Source organism: Stomoxys calcitrans, chromosome 4, assembly GCF_963082655.1.
Source record: "Stomoxys calcitrans chromosome 4, idStoCalc2.1, whole genome shotgun sequence".
Taxonomy (NCBI): Eukaryota; Metazoa; Arthropoda; class Insecta; order Diptera; family Muscidae; genus Stomoxys; species Stomoxys calcitrans.
Genome location: NC_081555.1, coordinates 131,573,079 through 131,594,414, shown reverse-complemented (window position 1 = coordinate 131,594,414; position 21,336 = coordinate 131,573,079). Strand labels below are relative to the sequence as shown.

The 21,336-nt window shown below is 36.6% G+C and overlaps 1 protein-coding gene and 1 long non-coding RNA gene across 2 annotated transcripts in view; one reads left to right on the top strand and one right to left on the bottom strand.

The window, feature by feature from the left end:
• The window catches only part of LOC131997385 (uncharacterized), a 101,940-nt gene that overhangs the window by 65,750 nt on the left and 14,854 nt on the right, over nt 1-21,336 (bottom strand). The window lies entirely within an intron of this gene.
• The window catches only part of LOC106082638 (nose resistant to fluoxetine protein 6), a 147,127-nt gene that overhangs the window by 116,174 nt on the left and 9,617 nt on the right, over nt 1-21,336 (top strand). The window contains exons 5-8 of the mRNA XM_013245266.2: nt 9,835-10,043; nt 10,148-10,224; nt 15,090-15,274; nt 15,364-15,524. Of these exons, the coding sequence (XP_013100720.2) occupies nt 9,835-10,043; nt 10,148-10,224; nt 15,090-15,274; nt 15,364-15,524 (632 nt within the window). The remainder of the gene's footprint in view (nt 1-9,834; nt 10,044-10,147; nt 10,225-15,089; nt 15,275-15,363; nt 15,525-21,336) is intronic.

Below are 21,336 nucleotides of genomic sequence, written 5' to 3'. Positions count from 1 at the left end.
TCCGAGATCTGTAGTTTTTAAAAATAAATAAGGGGGAGTCCGCCCATTATAGTTTGGATGTCAGATCTACTTCATTCTCTTGGTTTTGGGGTTAGATTGGAGAAGCCAAACCCTTTCCTCTGAAACTGGAAAGTGGATTCAAACTATACTCCCAAAAATCGCATTTGAGCTACATATTGCTATAGTCGGTATATATGTGTGGTTTAAGGGGAGTTTAGGTGAGGCGTCCCTTAAACACTTGGCCATAAAACAGTTATCAGATTAGAGCCCCTTATAGTCATAATCCACAATTATGTCCACTTTAAGGGGTATCTAAGGTGTGGCGGTCTGAAACACTTGGCCACAAAATTGGATATCAAACTCGTGTTTACTATCAAATACCTATTATTAGGAGGCCACCGTAGCGCAGAGGTTAGCATGTCCGCCTATTACGCTGAACGCCTGGGTTCGAATCCTGGCGAGACCATCAGGAAACATTTTCAGCGGTGCTTATCCCCTCCTAATGCTGGCAACATTTGTGAGGTACTATGCCATGTAAAACTCTCTCCAAAGAGGTGTCGCACTGCGGCACGCCGTTCGGCCTCGGCTATAAAAAGGAGGTCCCTTATCATCGATCGTAAAACTTGAATCGGGCTGCACTCATTGATATGTGAGAAGTTTGCCCCTGTTCCTTAGTGGAATGTTCATGGGCAAAATTTGCATTTTACCTATTATTTATTGCCATAGTAGGCAAATATGGCCGGTTTGAAGCGAGTTTAGGCGGCGGACCCCGAAATAATACCTGCATCGAGCTAGAGCACGATTTTGTTTGACCCTATTATGTCAAGCATTTTGAAGGTGGCTTTCAAGATATTTAGATCAACGGGTCTAGTTAAGATCCACACTAATATGTCTGTCTGTCCGTCCGTCCGTCGAAAGCACGCTAACTTTCGAAGGAGTAAAGCTAGCCGCTTGACATTTTCCATGCTTTGATAAAGCTGCCCTATAAACCGATCTTGGGTCTTGATTTCTTGAGCCTCTAGAGTGCGTAATTCATATCCGATTGAAATGAAATTTTGCACGACGTGTTTTATTATGATATCAAACAACTGCAGAGTATGGTTTAAATCGGTCCATAACCTGATATAGCTGCCTTATAAACCGATTTTGAGTCTTGACTTCTTGAGCCTCTAGAGGGCGCAATTCTCATGCGATTGGAATGAAATTTTGCACGACGTGTTTTGTTATGATATCCAACAACTGTCAAGTATGGTTTAAATCGATTCATAACCTGATATAGCTGCCATATAACCGATCTTGGGTCTTGACTTTTTGAGCCTCTAGAGGGCGCAATTCTTATGCGATTGGAATGAGATTTTGCAGGACGTGTTTCGCTATGACTTTCAACAACTGTGCAAAGTAAGGTTCAAATCGGTTCATAACCTGATAAAGCTGCCATATAAACCGATCTTTAATCTTGACTTCTTGAGCCACTAGAGGGCGCAATTCTTATCCGACTTGAATGAAATTTTGTACGAAATATTTTGTTTTGATATGCAACAACTGCGCCAATTTTGGTTCAAATCGGTAATTAACCTGATGTAGCTGTCATAAAAACCGATCTGAGGACTTGATTTCGGGAGCTTCTAGAGGGCGCAATTCCTATCCGAATTGGCTGAAATTTTGCTTGACGTATTTTATTATGACTTTTAACACCTGTGTCACATAAGATTCAAATCGGTTCATAACCTGATATAGCTGCCATATAAACCGATCTGAGATCTTGACTTCTAGAGCCTCTAGAGGTCGCAATTATTATCCGATTTGCCTGAAATTTTTTACGACGGATCCTCTCATGACCATCAATTATGGTCTGAATCGGTCTATAGCCTGATACAGCTCCCATATAAATCGATCTCTCTATTTTACTTCTTATTCGAATTGGCTGACATTTTACACAGGTCTCCAACATAAACTTTAATTGTGATCCAAACCGGACCATATCATGATATCGCCTTTTTTTGCCTAAGAACAGATGCCGAGGAAAAAAATTCGACAAATGCGATCCATGGTGGAGGGTTTATAAGACTCGGCCCGGCCGAACTTGGTACGCTTATACTTGTTTTTTTTTTTTTGTTTTGGTTATCTATATTTAAAATCATATTTCATAGCTACCACTTGGGATACCATATTTTTAAAGATCCGTAGGTCCTCCTCTCTCTATCCCAAGTTGGGGGTAAAAAGGGTACTCTACTACCAGAGACTTTTTTGCTGTCCTATTCTATAATGATCGGCACACATCCTTTGATATGAGTACAATATATTCTCGGTCGTCCTACATGACAGTTTGGTGTTGTTTTTATTGGGAAGAGATGGTCGCTCCCCCCGATTCTAAGACATAAGATACAATTTATTTCAGTCTTTTATTGTCGCGATATACATGTTCTGTTGAACGGCAGGACGGCTGGACGTGACCTAGATTCTTGATTCTTTATATCACCATTAGATTCGAACTCTACTGACATAGAACTTTCTTTATTTAGTGAGTTGGCCAGTCCCAGATTTCTATTCTACTTTTAAATACCTTTCATTTGAAATCCATATCGCCCAAAGCGGTGAAAGAGTCCTACTGGGGGGTATTTTGAAGGTGGGGGACCCCCTGAGAATTTTGGGCGAAATTTGTATACCAAATTCGTACTCTACTCTTAAATACCTTTCATTTGATACCCATATTGTCCCAATCGTTAAACATGCCCGTCCGGATGGGTTTTGGGATGGGGCATCCCCCCAGGTTATTTTACCCAAAAATTTTATAGCAATTTTTTTTTGGGTACCATAAGGTAGCATACAATTACAATTTCGCTTAAATCGATGCACGCATCTCCGAGATTTGACGTTTTTGAAAATTGGGTTATGGGGGAGGGTCCGCCCCCCTTCGGATATCAAAAAATTTAGTACGCTATTTTCACCGGGGGCTCAAACTCTACCATCTGTGAAAATTTCATAAAACTTGGTTCAGCCGTTTTTGAGTCTATGGGGAACAGACAAACATTTTTGTATGTTTGTAAGTGAAGACGCTAGTATACCGTTGAGTTGAGATTTTTACGTCAAGATATTGGTCTATATAAAGTTACATTGTCTATAGTCTACCAAATTTCATTTTTTTTCAAAATTTCATCAAAATCAGATGAAAGATTCTCCTTCAATGCCTTAAAGAATTAGAATTCCATGATAACTTCTTATAGGTACTGTGTCAAAAATTTAAAAACTTCGAAGGTTAAAACCAAATACATACCCTCCTTTATATATGCTTAAATTAGTAAATATTAGCTTCAAAGAATATGCACATATTTCCAAAAAAAAAAAATGAAACATTATACAAAAGTAATCTTGAACTTGAAACTATAACGTTATCGAAATTAAATATTTAATAATAGCTTTTTTATAATCACTTATTTAGCATTTGATTTTAGCATCTTGCAAAACAAAGAAACAAACAACAGACCATTTCATTCATTTGGTTGTTTTTTTTTTAATCGATGAATACCTCAAAAATTTGCACCATTAAAGAGACTGCGTGGTCAAACACAAAAATCATAACAAACGAACAAAAATAAACACAAAAACAAAATATCCAAAGATTATCAATTTAAATCGCATCTTCAAAAAAGTTCAATGCACTCTTGAGACAGATCATTAATAATTCAAAATAACAAAAACAAAAAACATGGTCTACGTGTGAAATATGAGAATGCCTTCTTAAAACTAAACACATGCGCACATAAAGATCACGTGAATGCCTTTAATGATAAAAAACAAGGCATGTAAATTAACTCTGTCAACATGAAAAAATGAATATGCACCAGAATCATAACAAAAGACTTAAGAAACAAGCATAAAAGAATTGCTTTTTTTGTATACTGGAAAATGGTATCTTCTTAAGCAAAACTACAAGCATTTAAAACCTGAATTTAATTTATTCTACTGTTGCGGGCATTTAACCTGCCATAAAGTTTATTTATTAGTGTAAATTTCATCAAACACGCCCTTTTGATATGGTCTAAACAAAAAACTTATATAAACCAATATTTATAAGTTATGTGACGTTAAGATAATTGACATGAAATTTATATAAATTGCTTGAGTCACACATATTTTAAAATCGAACCATCTTAGAGCATGCTCAACCTATGACGCTGATTGATTGGGTTGGAATCCTGTCAAAAACATTAGAAGAAGTCAAAACGTACCAAGTTTGGCCTGGTCTTTCAGTCGAAGCAGATAAAAAATGTGGCTTCCAGGGGTTCGAAATGTCAAATCGGGAGATTGGTTTATAAGAAAGGCAGGGACGTAGCCAGGGGGAGGGCAATTTTTTACAAAGGCAAAATTTCAATAAATCGCCTGTAAAGGGAAAATTTCAATCAAATATTCTCTAGAGACAAAATTTGGCTCCGGCCCGGGATCCTCTTAATTATTTTTCTAAACACAAAACTTCAAATAAATTTTTTCAAAACGACAAAATTTCCTAGAGACCTATTTTCAATGAAAATTTCGCCAAAATTACAAAGAATTTAATTTTTTTAGGAAAAATTCAAATATTTTTTGCGTAGACAAAATTTCATTGATTTTTTTCTAAATGAAAATTGAATTTTTTTGCTCTCGCCCGGGACCCGCTAAATTTTTTCTGACGACAAAATTGTCATACATTTTGTTTCTGAGCACAGAACGAAATTAAATTTTTTCTGAAGACAAAATTTTAATGAAAAATTTTCCAGAGGCCAAATTTCAGTTGAAAATTCTATAAAGGCAAAATTTGGCTTACGATGGGGCAACCTCGACATTACTTAAAAAAAAAAAAATTTAAATTAGAAAGGCAAAAATTTCCATGAAAACTTCTCCAAAGAAAATATTTTAGTGCAATTTCCTCTAAATACAAAATTTCAATGGAATTTTCTCTTAAAGGCTAGTACTATGTTCGTTTCTCACCGTGTTTTCGCAATTCCTTTTTTTAAACACTACACAAATTTCAAATTTTTAGGAAAAATTCAAATATTTTTTGAGTACACAAAATTTCATTGATTTTTTTCAAAATGAAAATATAATTTTTTTGCTCACGCCCGGGACCCGCTAAATTTTTTCTAACGACAAAATTGTCATAAATTTTTTTCTGAGCACAGAACGAAATTAAATTTTTTCTGAAGACAAAATTTTAATGAAAAATTTTCCAGAGGCCAAATTTCAGTTGAAAATTCTATAAAGGCAAAATTTGGCTTATGATGGGGCAACCTCGACATTACTTATAAAAAAACAAATGTTTTAAATTAGAAAGGCAAAAATTTCCATGAAAACTTCTCCAAAGAAAATATTTTAGTGCAATTTACTCTAAATACAAAATTTCAATGGAATTTTCTCTTAAAGGCTAGTACTATGTTCGTTTCTCACCGTGTTTTCGCAATTCCTTTTTTTAAACACTACACAAATTTCAACGATAAGATAAATTTTATTAAAATTTACCATAAGTATTGACAGAATGTTCTACTGAATGAAATCAGCGAGTTTTCATACCCACCACCATAGGATGGGGGTGTACTAATTTAGCCATTCCGTTTGTAACTCCTCGAAATATTCGTCGAAGACCTCATAAAGTATATATATTCTTGATCGTCTCGACGTTCTGAATCGATCTAGCCATGTCCGTCCGTCTGTCGAAATTACGATAGCGGTCGAACGCGTAAAGCTAGTCGCTTGAAATTTTGCACAATTATTTACTTTTGATGTAGGTCGTTGGGGACGGCAAAGGCGCCATATCGGTTCAGATTTAGATATAGCTCCCATATAAACCAATCTCCAGATTTAACTTCTTGAGCCCCAGGAAGCCGCAGTTTTTGTCCGATTTGGGTGAAATTTTGCATGTGGTGTTCTGTTATGACTTTTAACAACTGTGCTAAGTACGGTTCGAATCGGTCTATAACGTGATACAGCCCCCATATAAACCGATCTCCCGATTTGACTTCTTCAGCCCCTGGAAGCCTCCACTTTTGTCCGATTTGGCTAAAATTTTGCACATATTGTTCTGTTTTGACTTCCAACAACTGTGCCTCTACTGTCCCAATCGGTGTATAACCTGATATAACCCCCATATAAACCGATATCCCGATTTGACTTCTTGAGCCGTTACAAACCGCAATTTTTGCCCGATTTGGCTGAAATTTTGTAGTAGTGTAGTGTAGTGTTCTGTTGTGATTTCCAACAACTTTTTTAAGTACGGTCCAAATCGGTCTATAACCTGATATAGCCCCTATATAAACCGATCTCCCGATTTGACTTCTTGAGCCCCTGGAAGGCGCAAATTTTTTCCTATTTGGCTCACATTTTGCAACTTGGTGTTCTTTTATTGTCGAGCCTTATTTCACTATTGTTGGTGCTAAAATGTATTCATTTTGCTTTTTCTGAAATTTAAATAAACAAGGGCAATTGCTTGCAGAGTGAAATTGAAATTGAAACATACCCCCATCAAAGGATGGGGATATATTCATTTTGTCATTCCGTTTGCAACACATCGAAAGATTCATTTCTGATCGTATAAAGTATATTCTTGAACCTCGTTAGAATATAGCAAGATCTAGCTATGTCCATCTGTCTTCCTGTCCGTCTGTCTGTTGAAATCACGCTGCAGTCTTTAAAAATTGAGATATTGAGCCGAATCTTCCGATTTAGGGTCTTAGGCTCATAAAAGTGGTATATATTACCCGATTTGACTGAAATTTGGCACAATGATTTTCTGTAAGATCCCCGACATCCGTGCCGAATATGGTCTAGACCGGCCTGCATTAATTACCCGATTTCGTTAAAATTTAACACATAGAGTTGTGTTCAGCCCTACGACGTCCGTGTCGAGTATAGTTTCGATCGAACCATTTAAGGGTACAGACCCCATATAGACTGATCTCCAGATTTAAGGTCCTAGGCCTATTAAAGCACAATTTATTACCCGATTTTGTTGAAATTGGTCACAATGATTGGTGTTAAGATCCCGAAAATCCGTGCTAAATATGGTTACGATCGGTCTGTATCTTAATAAAGCCTCCATATAGACCGAACTCCCGATTTAATGTCCTAGACCCATAAAAGACGTATTCATTACCCGATTTCGTTGAAATTTGAAACAATCGTTTGTGTTAAGATCTCCGACGTCCGTGCTGAATAAGATCAAGAACAAAAAATCGCGCAATTTTTTAAAATATTCTTTTTGCCTACGCCGCTTTCTGGCACATTCTGCAACATTAAAAAAATTGTTTAAGAAATCTCGCAATTTGTATACCCTCCATCATAGGATGGGGTATACTTACATCGCTATTCCGTTTGTTTTTCATAAAAATGAGGAACTGAGACCCAACAAAGCATGTACAATCTTGACCAACATGACATTCTAAGTCTATATAGCTATGTCCGTCCGTCCGTTTGTCGAAAGAACGCAAACTTTCAAAGGAGTAAAGCTAAATGCTTAAAATTTTGTACAAATACTTCTTACTTCGGTTGAGATTGTAAATGGACCTCATCGGTCCATGTTTTTATATAGCTGCCATACGCTGGTGGACGGCGCTGCAATAGTCAACCTACTGCTCAATACTTAACCGGATCCATAGGATGGCTTGTTTGTGCATCACAGCTGCACTAAGGACGACACCATCTGATACACTGAATTAAATGCTACATATTATGCCTCTGAACATTGTGGCTACCCAAATTGAAGCGACCACTGTCGTGATGTTAAGGGAATTTCCCAAGTTTGCAGAACCAGCCCCGAAGGATAACGAATGATAGATGGTCACAAAGAGGAGGCTGTGAGCATTCCAAAACTATGTGGCCTATTCTACACTTGAAGAGGTCTACTGCTTTGCTGTCATTGGCTAGAACAGGCGTCTCAGCCATGACAAGTCACTGTCTAATCGGAAAACATGCTGAGAGACTAAACGTTGCCAGCAACAACTTTTGCAGAAGCTGTGGGGACATCGAAGAAGAAGAAACTATAGAACACCTTCTGTGTGTGTGTCCCGCACTAGCAGTCAGAAGGAGTTTCACTTTAGGTTCTCATTTCTTTGAGAACTTGTCATATTTAGTGGATGTAAACATTCGCAAGTTATTGGTCATTTTAAAGCGATCTGGATGGTTCGCCGGTAGGAACTAGAAGGCATCTTCCTTCTTCTGTTCCTGTGGTGTCACAATGGACGAAAACTTCTAAGTGAGTCTGATGGCAGTCTGCCACTTAAACCTTACCTAACCTAACCTAATGTAGCTTTAATTATTATAACAACTTGGCAACATTGCCTTTCTATCAGCACCATCAGCTATTAATTTAACGAAAATTTACTATTCCTGTGATTGTTTTTAAGGTGAAAGGAAAATCCGGGTTTTCACACGTGCATTTACAATGACTTTCATACAGATTTGCCATGTCTTCCTGAATTTCATGGTTATTGTCTTACTTAGCATAAAGGATTTTTGTCATTAAATATAATGGTACAATGCCATAACGTGTGTGTAGGCCCAAGAGTGTGTGAGTGCATTAAATGTTACCAATTTGACTTTTTGAGTCTCTGGAGGACGCAATAATTATCCGATTTGCCTGAAACTGTATTATGACGTTTTCTATGGCAGACAACGCAAGTGTGAGTATGGTTTGAAACGGTTCAAAAACTGATATAGGCCCTATATAAACCGATCTACTGATTATTCTTCTTGAGCCTATATGAGGCGCCATTCTTATCAGATTTTGCTGAAATTGCACAATGACTTCTTCTACAACATCCACAATACGTCCCAAGTATGGCCTGAATCAGTCTAGAACCTTATATAGCTCCCATATAAACCGATCTCCCGATCTGACTTCTTGATTACCCAGAGGGCGCAGTTCTTGCCTGATTTGCCTTTCATTTTACTTGATGACTTCTTCTATGACCTCCAATATACGTTTCAAGTACGGCCTGAATCGGTTAAAAACCTGATTTAGCTCCCTTATAAGCCGACCTCGCGATTAGACAAGAACTAAAGGGCGCAGTTCTTATTTAATTTTCCTGATTTGGCACAACGACTCCTCCTATGATCTTCAACCTACGCCCCAAATAAGGTCTGAATTGGTACATAATCTGATATAGCTCCCATATAAATCGATCGCCTGATTTTACTCCTTGAGCCCCTATAAGGCTACTTGAAATTTTACACAATGGCTTTTACTATAGTATCCATCATCCAAACCAAGTATGGCCCGGACCACTCCATATCCTCATAAAGCTCCAACAGCAAAGAAGTTCATATCCATTATTTTTGCCTATAAAAATATAGCTAGCAAAGAACTTGAAAATGTTATCCATGATAGAGGATATATAAGATTCGACCCGACGCTTTTACATGTTGAAAATTTATTTTGAAAGAGTAGTGCTATTTTTAAATATATTTTTACATGCCGCACTTTCTGACACGTCCCAAAAAATGTTTTAATAATTAAAAAAAAAATCGCGATTTTTGATTGAATTTGGTTTTGGGGTGCATTTGTTTTGGAGTAATTTTCCATAATGCAAAAGCGCCCCAAATTTGGAGTTTATTTGCCTTTTCAATTTGGGCGTTTTTTTTTAAGGACCACTGTCATGGCGCCGATTATTGGTTTAGGTGTATGTCCATAGTGGCATGGGACTTTTTTTTTAACTAAACCTTACTTAACTTAAGTCTATCTTTGAAAAATTACCATTACTTCTTGTTCCTTTAATATGTAGTCAAAATACTCATTTAAATAAAGTATTGTAATTTTCTTGAAGACCATTGATACTCATTTGTGTTTCCTCTTTCTTTTCTTTATAGCCTGGACATCGTGTACCTCGTTTCTCGCTCATTAATTGGGGTATTTGCGTTCCCTCATCATGTTCCCACAAAGATGTCGAATACAGCGTCAAGGAATTCCTAAATAACTTAACCTTATCAACTGGAGTGTCATTTAAAGTGCGGGTGGAACCAAGAATGTGTCAAGTCAAAGAGAATAAGCCATGGGATAATGGCACCACATGGGCTGTGTAAGTAGGATATCGTCATTTATTCAATTGGATGAGTTATGATGCATACATTTCCATGTTCGAAATTCAATACTTATATAATTTTTCTGTTAAATATTTTAAAGGCGTTTCTTCACGATTATTCTGTCAATAACGATATTATCAACGATATATCATGTTTGCACGAAAAACCAAAAGCCAAGTGAGTAGAAATTGTGATGATATTATAAGAAAGAAAACAAGTAAAAACGAGTGAATAGTCATCCCATTTTATTAAATATAACTCCAATACCATATCCATAATAATGTCCAAACATGGGCTGGTCTGGATCATATTTGATTCAGGTCCCGATAACTCTTATACAAGTTACAGTTTCAGCGATATCGGACAATAAATTTTATGGGACTAACACCTTAAATTGGAAGATCGGTCTGTATCTGTATCTGCCAACTGACAGCTCTATCGTAAAGCTTGAAATTTTTGAGGTTATACGTACTCAGAACGTTTTGACACACGAGCGATATTTGTGCTGTTTACAGTAACTTAAAAGATTCATCTCGCCCAAAAAATGGAATTGAATCGTAAACATTTTCATACGATTATTTTTTAAAACTTTCGACGTGGATTAACTCAACAACAGTGCATCCATGAACTTGATTAAATTTTTGTTGATGAAGCTCCATCAAGGACCAGCGTTTATCGATGGTATAGTGAAATTGCAGGAATATTTGATCGTCAAAAATTTATTCGCCTTGGATCCCACATAATTTGTCAATCGCTCAAAAAAAGGCTCGTGTAGATTGGTCGAAAAAAAATGCTCCAAAAATACGAAACAACTGCATTCTGGGGCACTCAAAACATCGATTTGATAAGTCATTCGCCGTATAGTCCTTTCTTGGCACTGAATGACTTATTTTATTCCCGTACGTAAAAAATAAAATGAGAGGTCAACGTTTTTCGACATCTGAAGAATCGGTTGATGTGTTCGGAATGCATGTTTTTTGGAGATACCTCAACCAGAGTGGAAAAAGTGCTTTGACAATTGGTTCAACGCATGCAAAACGTATTGATCTTAATGGGGAATATTTCGAAAAACAATAAAGCGACTTTTGATGATTTTTATTTGTTTTTGTGTTCTCTAATCCCGAAATATAAAAGGCAACCCTCGCATGGTCTGATCTGGACCATATTCGGGTGGAATGACGGGAGGCTTAAAACAACTCACTGTTTATGGGCTCGTATTTGGGTCGAAATTCTATATTATCTGGACCATATTTGGGTCGGATATCGAGAATCTTAATAAAACTCACTATTTCAATTCCAGCGAAATCTGATAATGAATGCCTTTTTACAGGCTTTATACCCTATGCCGGCATAATGGTCTATATGCCAGCTATATCTTAATAAGGTCCGATCTAGACCATATTCGGAATGACTGAAGGCTTAAAGCAACTCACTGTGTCTAATTAATTGATGGACTCTATGGCAGCGATATCCAAATATGTTCCAATTTGGCCCGTTCAAGAACTGAACCTGCTTGTAGAAAAAATACCGATCTGTGCCGAATTTCACCTCAATTAATAAAAAGTATAGCGCGATAAAAACAGATGGGCTGACAGACGGGCGGGCAACGTTAAATCGTCTAAGAATCAAGAATATATATACTTACAGGGTCAGAAATCGGTATTTCGATGTGTTGCAAACGGAGTGACTTAATGAATATACCACCTATCCCATTGTGGTGTATATAAATAGTTTCAAATAACCATAGAATTTAATTTTTTTATACCTACCTCTATGGGATGGAGGTTATATTCATTTAGCCATTCCGTTTGCAACACATCGAAATATCCAGTTCCGACCCAACATATCAGATATACTCTGGATCATCGTACAACTCTTAGACTAATCAACGATTTCCATGAATCTGTCTTTCTGTCTGTCTGTTTGTCCGTCCATCCGTTAATTGTGATGACGCTACATCCTTTAAAAAATTAGATTAGCTGAAATTTGGCACAGATCCATATAATTTCTACACGCAGGTAAAGTTCTTAAAAAGGACAAATCGCACCATATTTGGATATAGCTGCCATTTAGACCGGTCGGCCGATTTGTGGTCTTAAGCACATAAAAGCCGCATTTATTACCTGATTTCACTTTAATTTTAAGCAGTGAGTTTTAAAGCGCCTGTCATCCGATCCATATATGGTCAAGATAGGACGATATTTAGATATAGCTGCCATATAGACCGATCTGCCGACATGGGGTCTACAGCCCGTAACACATTTATGATCCGATTTCGCTGGAATTTGAAACTATGAATTGTTTTAAGATTCTTGACATCCGACCCGACTGTGGGCCAGATCAGACAATATTTAGATATAACTGTCATATAGAACGATCTGGCAATTTAAGGTCTTAAACACATAAAAGTCGCATTTATTATCCGATTTCGATTCATAAGCAGGGTCATCCGACCCAAATGATACAAATCGGACCTTATTTAGATATAGCTATCACATAGACTGATTCACTGACGTAGGTTCTTAAGTCCGTAAAAGACGCATTTATTATACGATTTCGCTGGAATTTGAAACAATGAGTATTTTTAAGCATCCAGTCATCTGACTTGAATATGACCATATGGACCGATCTGCCGACATTGGGCCTAGGCCCATTAAAGACTCATTTGTTATCCGATTTCGCTGGAACTTGAAAAATTGAGTTGTATTAAGATTCTCGACACCCGCCCAAATATAGTCCAGATCGGACCATATTCAGATATAGCTTCCATAAGACATAAGATTTAGGGCCGTAAGCCTGTAAAAACCACCATAGTATGGGGGTATACTAATTTCGTTATTCCGTTTGTATCACATCGAAATATTGATCTGAGACCCAATAAAGTATATATATTCTTGAACATCTTGGCATTCTAAGTCGATTTAGCCATATCCGTCCGACTTTCAAAAGCACTCTAACTTTATCGAAGGAATAAAGCTAGGCGCTTGAAATTTTGGAGGAATACTTCCTATTAATGTAAGTCGGCTGGGATTATAAATGGGCTATATCGATCCATGTTTTACTAAAGCTCTCCTTTTAACCGATCGCGGATCGTTATTTCTTGACTTCTTAAGCCGCTAGAGTGCCCAATTACTATTCAATATGGCTGATATTTTTTGAAGTTTTCTGGTGTGGTAATCAACGGCAAGTATGGTCGGTTCATAACCTGATATAGCTCCCATATAAACCGATTTCGGATCTTGAGTTCTTGAGCCTCCAGAGGGCGCAATTATTATCGGATTTGGCTGAAAATTTAGCATAAAGTGTTTTGGTGTGACCATCAACAACTGTGCCATGTATGGTCTCAATCGGTTCATAACCTAATATAGCTCCCATATAAACCGATTTCGGATCTTGACTTCTTGAGCCTTAGAGGCGCAATTAATATCCTATTTGGCTGAAATTTTGCATGAAATGTTTTGTTTTAACTTCTGACAACTGCGCCAAGTAATGTTCAAATCGGTTCATAAAGGGTGATTTTTTTGAGGTTAGGATTTTCATGCATTAGTATTTGACAGATCACGTGGGATTTCAGACATGGTGTCAAAGAGAAAGATGCTCAGTATGCTTTGACATTTCATCATGAATAGACTTACTAACGAGCAACGCTTGCAAATCATTGAATTTTATTACCAAAATCAGTGTTCGGTTCGAAATGTGTTCATTCACCGTAACGTTGCGTCCAACAGCATCTTTGAAAAAATACGGTCCAATGATTCCACCAGCGTACAAACCACACCAAACAGTGCATTTTTCGGGATGCATGGGCAGTTCTTGAACGGCTTCTGGTTGCTCTTCACTCCAAATGCGGCAATTTTGCTTATTTACGTAGCCATTCAACCAGAAATGAGCCTCATCGCTGAACAAAATTTGTCAAAATTTGAACACATTTCGAACCGAACACTGATTTTGGTAATAAAATTCAATGATTTGCAAGCGTTGCTCGTTAGTAAGTCTATTCATGATGAAATGTCAAAGCATACTGAGCATCTTTCTCTTTGACACCATGTCTGAAATCCCACGTGATCTGTCAAATACTAATGCATGAAAATCCTAACCTCAAAAAAATCACCCTTTAAATTGATACAGCACCGATATTAACCAATTTCGGATCGAGACTCCTTGAGCCTCTAGAGGGCGCAGTTAATATTCGATTTGTCTGAAATTTTGCATTAAGTGTTTTGGTTTGACCATCAAAAACTGTGCTTAATACGGTCCCATATAAACCGATTTCGGATCGTGACTCCTTGAGCCTCTAGAGGGCGCAGTTAATATCCGATTTGTCTGAAATTTTACATGAAGTGTATTGGTTTGACCATCAAAAACTGTGCTTAGTACAGTCCGAACCGGTTCATTACCTGATATAGTTCCCATATAAAACCGATCTCGGATATTCACTTCCTGAGCAGCCAGAGGGCGCAATTATTAACTGATTTGGGTGAAAAGTTGCATGAATTGGTTTGTTTTGACTTTCAATGATTGTACCAAGTATGATCTAAATCGGTTCACAATCTGATATATCTCCCATATAAACTGATCTCCCGATTATAATTCTTGAGCCTCTAAAGAGAGCAATTCTTATACGATTTTGCACAACGACTTCTTTTACGACCTTTAACGTAGGTGTTAAATATGTCATGAATCGTTCCATAACCTGCTTAGCTACCATATAAACAGATCTCCCGATTTTATTGCATGAGCCACTGTAGGGCGCAATTCTTTTCCTAGTTGGCTGCAATTTTGCACAATGAATTCCACTTTGGAAAGCAAGGATGAACCCAATCGATTTATAACTTGACATAGCTCAAATAGCACAGCAATTCTTATCCATTATCCTTTGTTTGCCTATAAGGAAATATCGACCAAAGAACTTGACAAATGCGATCCATGGTGGAGGGTATATAAGATTCGGCCCGGCCGTACTTATCACGCTTTTACTGGTTTCTTTTGGAATTTAAAGATTTAGAATTAATCTTATTTAAATTTTTTTGTTCACCCCATAGGCGAATGGCTGACTGCTTTCTCTTTACAAAAGAATTTGACATGGCTCTTTAGCACTTCTTCTTCGTCCGATGACATAGAAGCCGTTCATGGTTTACGTTTTATGAATGCCGTCATGTTGCTGATATCGCATAAATCAATGGCTTTATTCTTCAATGCGTACGACAATCGTACTGAAATGGCTCAGGTAAGATTTGTAATAGTTAAATTATTCTAATTATTGGATTAGAACAAACTTAATTAAATGAAAATTGAAATTGTTTATTTTTTCTTTAGCAATTGGGACAACCCTGGACTGTTGTGGGACGTGCAGCTTCTTTGTATACCGATCCCTTTTTATTGTTCAGTGGCATGTTAACTGCTTATTCTTTCTTTGGCCGTTTAAACAAGGGACAACCTATTAAACTGAAGAATGAATACCTCAGTCGTTTAATACGGTAAGTGTAATCTAGTGTTTACAATTCATATATAACGACCCATCGGAAATATGGAACTCAAACAAAAGAAGGTGGACAGAGATTGACAAAAATTATCAAAATGATTATAAACTTCTCGGTTGTTTCTTTTTCGAGACGAGCTCAATGATTAGTTTTTTTTTTTGCAATGGAAAAGGAAAGCCAGAGTTCACCACACATACTAATCACTATGGAACGCGTTTCGTCATTTGGTTAGAACAACCCATCGCCCATATTAGTGTGAAGGCCGATGAGTTATTCTAACCAAATGATTCCCATAATCCCATAGTGATTGATGTGTTTGTGACTTCTGGTTTTCCTTTTCCATTGCAAAAAAATCTCTGATCAATAAGCTCATTTCGAAAGACAAACAAACGAATATTGAAAAATTAAAATGATCTTCGCCCTAACAGGCAAAAGAAAACTTGAAAGTGAAAATTCGGAGGAGCCCGACCAGGTTTCGAACCTGGGAACACGGAGTAACAACGAGAGCCATTATCGTTTTCTAGAGTTCGAAGCCATCAATGCAACTTCCAAAAGATCGACAGAATCATGTGTATGCCATGGGAGTATTGTAAATGTGTAAACAAAAAATCTGCCATTACACAAACACATGTATTGGGAAAGGAACAGCTAGCGGACAGATTTGTCGAGCGTGGGTAATGTGGTATTTATATCATAGAGACGTTTTCACAATAAATACGATATAAGTACAACATACCTTGAAGCCATCACACCTAATATGACTGATGTGTCATTCTGACCAAATGACGAAACGAGTCCCATAGTGGTTGGTGTGTGTGATGATCCCAAGCTTTCCTTTTCAATTGCAAAAAAAAAATTATTTATTTATTTCATCTACCGAGCTATGCTCTTACAGATTTCATTAATTAATTACAATATACTAGAATTATAAATTACATCATTGCCAAAAACTATACAAATTTACATGGTTATGTATTATCATTATCAAGCAAAATTCTAAGCATTCTATTAAAAATGTGTCGTTCTATGCGATAGTCTATTTGGTTTGCAATGGAGTTAAATAAGCAGAGGCATCGCGCTAAAAGTTCATTCATCCCGTAGTAAGTTCTATGGAAAGGAATGTCAAACAAATGATGGTCTCTTAAAAATCGATTAGGACCATTGAATGGCAAAAGAGGCAACAAATCTAAGCAGTCAATGTTAGTGTCAATCAAATCTTTTATAAAAACAATACCTAGGAGAGTCCTTCTAAATTGTAGTTCTTAAAGCAAATCTTGTAAAACGTTTTTGAACTTTATTCTATTTATTCCTTCATTATGAAATGGATCCCAAATAATACACAGGTACTCAGTATAAGGCCTAACCAAGCTTTCATGAATGGTTTTCAGTGTGTTTCTAGACAACTCTTTTGAATTTCTTTTCAAAAATCCAAATTGAAAATTAGTTTGAGATTATATACTCAATATGATGTTTAAATGGGATGAAAAAATATTCCAAGATCTTTAACTTGTTACCAAAGTGGTCCGTATAATTGCATAGTATTGCTAAATGCTTACGAGTGCAAGTCATAACTTTGCATTTATTGTAGATAGATTAAGAACTAGCTGATTAACTTGACACCAATTCATCAAGGTGTTGATGTCGTTTTGAAAGTCTATGCAATTAGAATATGCAGGAATCTCGTTAAAAATCTTCAAATCGTCAGCGTAGAACAAACACTAAGAGCGATAAATACAAAGATGAATGTCATTTATAAATAATAAAAATAATAATAGGCCCAGATGGCTACCTTGAGGAACGCTAGATGCAACATCAATGGAATCTGACATACATTCGACAACTTCAATAAAAAGAACACTCTGACAAATGTATAATGATATCCATGACAACAGATTTAAATGAATACCTAACTTCAAGTTAAGTTTAGCAATTAATATATTATGCGGAAATTTATCAAATGCTTTGCTACGTCTACTTGTTTTCCTTTCTCCAAGGAATCAGAACAAAAGTGAGTTAAAAGAGCAAAATTCGAACAAGAAGACCTACCGTGATAAAACCCATGTTGACTGGGAGAAATATAGTTTCTAAATATCGAAGAAAGGCCCGAAGTTTCGGTATTGTAGAAAGCTTAACTATCGGGCGGTTATTATCAGCCATATCTCTACGTCCGGATTTAAGAATTGGTGCAATAAAACCCATTTTCCAATCATCCAGGAAAAGACCTTGAGAAAGTGACTTATTAAATATTATTGTACGAGCAACATGTAAAGAACTCGCACAGTTACGAAAGAATAGAGAGAATAGTCAAAGCCCGCACACCTATTAACATCTAACTCAAAAATTGATTTAAGAACTTCAGAGTCGTCTAGTTGGATATTCCCGATGTCGACAAACTCATTTAAAGAAATTGAGAAAAATCCCTGATCATTTAGCTCGTCTCGAAAACGAAACAAACGACAATTGTAAAATTAAAATGGTCTTCGCCCTAACAGGCAAAAGAGAACTTGAAAGTGAGTATAAATTTGAAAGCGAGTGAAATACAATATTTTATCCATCACATTTTATTTTTCGATATGGTCAAATATTTTTTATTTGATTCCCATACAGTTATTATGGGGCTACAGATGTGTGTTAACGGTTAATGGTTAGAAATTAGATTTAGTTGTCTTAGAAATCTTCAAAGTTTTTTATGCAATTTATTTCTATTGCAACTCATCAAGTTATTCGTCAAAGTTTGATTTTCACAGGAAATTTTTCCATAATGAAACCCTCCGCTGATATTTAAATGCATGGTAATGATCAAATTTCGACTTTTTCACCAAAATTTTTTTTTTTTTTCAGATATACCTCGAAATTTAGTTTCAATTTCAAAATTGGTCCCGTTTTAAATGTCTCCCACATTATATGGCCTTGATTGAACAACGCATTTTTTTTACTTTTACGCATTAAATGCAGTATCTTCAGGCTTTTTCAATTTTAAGCGCCGTTAATCTATTTCATTAATCAAAAAAGTGGTTTAACTTCTAATCTACTCCCAAACAAGACCATTACTGGCAAAATTGTTAGCTGATAATAATGTGGCCAGCAATAAAATTCAAATGATTAATTGGTTTCTAACAAAACACACAGATACATAGTAACAGTAAAATACCAGAGAATTGTCTACGATCTTTGAAAGGTCAATTAAGATAAAATAAAGACAATAAAGTAAATATCATGTTTCGAATAAATTTTTTTGAAGAAAATTAAAAGGCAATTACAAATCCAATAAACTAAATGCGATTAAAAGAATTATTTTTCATTATATGCATATCAGAGAATCTCCTTCGCATTAGAATTTTGTTGCTATATGTTTATGAAATTATTATTAATTATAACACTTTAAGCAAACACCGTTAACACAATATAAGAGACTGTAAATCTCTAGAAAAAATATTTAAATTTTAAACATTTTGCTAGAAATGTTAAAAAATCGTGTATACATATGATCAGAGAGTTACAACCTGGTTCCTAATTTATTATTTCAACATAAATTATTGTTTACCAAATGCATGAAAGAAGCATCATTGTTTCATACTGACTTTTAATTATATTACTTACTATAACAGTCACGCTTCGCTGCACCTTTTTTGTAATAAGCGGAAAATTTTGTCTTTAACTTTTCACCTTCATATAGCAAAAATAAACGTATTGGTGATAATTTAAACTATTATATAATCTATCTATTATATAAGAATGAAATGCTTGCACTTTGTTTGTTCCGAGTAGGCTCAAAAACGGCTGAACCGATTTTCATGCAATTTTCACAGATGGTAGAGTTTGGCCACCCCGCCACTTCACTTTGTAATGTCCGCGGGGGGAACGGACACTCCCCCTAACCGCAATTTTCAAAAACAACAAAACTCGGAGATAGATGCATCGGTTTAAGCTTATTAGGGGGCATGCAACCCTTATAGTAAACCAAAAACACAAAATTGGTATAAAACTTTGGGGTCAAATAATCGTGGGGAACGCCCTACCCCAAAACCCACCCAAACGGACATGTTACCGATTGGAACAATGTGGGTATCAAATAAAAGGTTTTTAAGGGCAGAGAACGAGCTTCATACAACAATTTTACCCAAAGTGTCGGGGAGCCCGTCCCCCACCCCCAAAAACGGCCAAAAAATGAGATGTTTACCGATTGGGGCAATATGGGTATCAAATGTAAGTAATTGGAAGCATTATGCGAAACTTATTAAACACAGAAGCGCAGATTTTACCATCTCCGCCAATGACGCTGAACGCCTGGGATCGAGTCCTGGCGTGAACATCAAAGAATATTTTCAGCGGTGGTTATCCCTTCCTCATGCTGACGACATTTGTGAGGTATACCATGCCATGTGAAAACTTCTCCCCAAAGAGATGCCGCACTTTGCCACAACGTTCGAACTTGGCTATAAAACAGAGACCTCTTATCATTGAACTTAAACTTAAATAGAATATCACTCAAAGATATGTGAGAAGTTTGCCCCTGTTCTTTTATGAAATGTTCATGGGCAAATTTGCATTACAAAACTTATTAGAAACCTGGAGTCAAGTCCAAGAGGTGCCGCCCTACAAAAACCACCCCATACACCAAAATTTTCTCCCAAATGGACATGTACACCGAACGGGACAATATGGAGCTCAAACGAAAGGTGTTTGCAAGTAGAATACAAAACTTATATAAAAACTTGGGTCACTTTCCCGGGGTCGGCACACCCCATAATTATGCCCCAAACGGGCATGTATACCAGACAGGGTAATATGGGTTTCAAATAAAAAGTATTTAAGAGTTAAATACCTATATGAATTATTGTAAAATTTCGTTCATGTCAAAAGGAGGCCGCAAAAACTTAAGGGTGAAGCGAAGCTCACCCGGACAGCTAGTATGTTATATTCCGTCGTGATGGTCACAAAGAGTGAAATACTTGTGCTAGCTAACTGTAGCAAAGCAGAAGACCTCTTCAAGATCGATCGATAGACAGCTATATCAAAATATGTTCCGACGGGCCTAATAAAACTCACTGTTCTGAGATTCAGCAAAAATCAGTTAATAAATGCGCCTTTTTTAGTTTATATGACAGGTATAAGTAAATATGATCCGATGTACACCATATTCGGGTCGGATGTCGAGGCTCCTAGTGCAACTTACTGTTTCAAATTTCAGCAAAATCGGAGAATAAATGCGTCTTTTATGATTTTTAGACCCTAAGGCTGAAGATCAGTCTCTATGGCAGCTACATATAAATATAGCCCGATCTGGACCATATTCAGAACAGATGTTGATACAAAACTATATTCCAAATTTCAGCTAAATCGGGTATATATGGCAGATATGTCTATATGGCATCTACGTCTAAATATAGTCCAATGTGACCCATTCAAGAACATAACCTGCGTATAGAAGAAATGCGAGACTGTGCAAAACACACGGACAGCATTAAATCGTCTTTTACGACGATCAGAAATATATAAACCTTGTAGGCTCGGAAATGGATATTTCAATGTGTTACAAACGCAATGACTAATTGAAAATTCCCCGTATCCTATGGTGGAGTACATGGTATAAAAAAAGATAATTATACACCACAGAACGATACGAGACAGCAAACAAGAACAAAAATACAAAAAACTATTTTTTTCTGGATCATAATCACCGTCGGGAGTACGTTCCAGTCAGCCAATTCAGGCCTTTACAAAACTCAAGAATGACAAGAGGGCTAAGAAGCCGTACGGAATCTAGGCTCAGAAAGAGGTGTTCTTCTCCTAGCAATTGCGGAGCAGT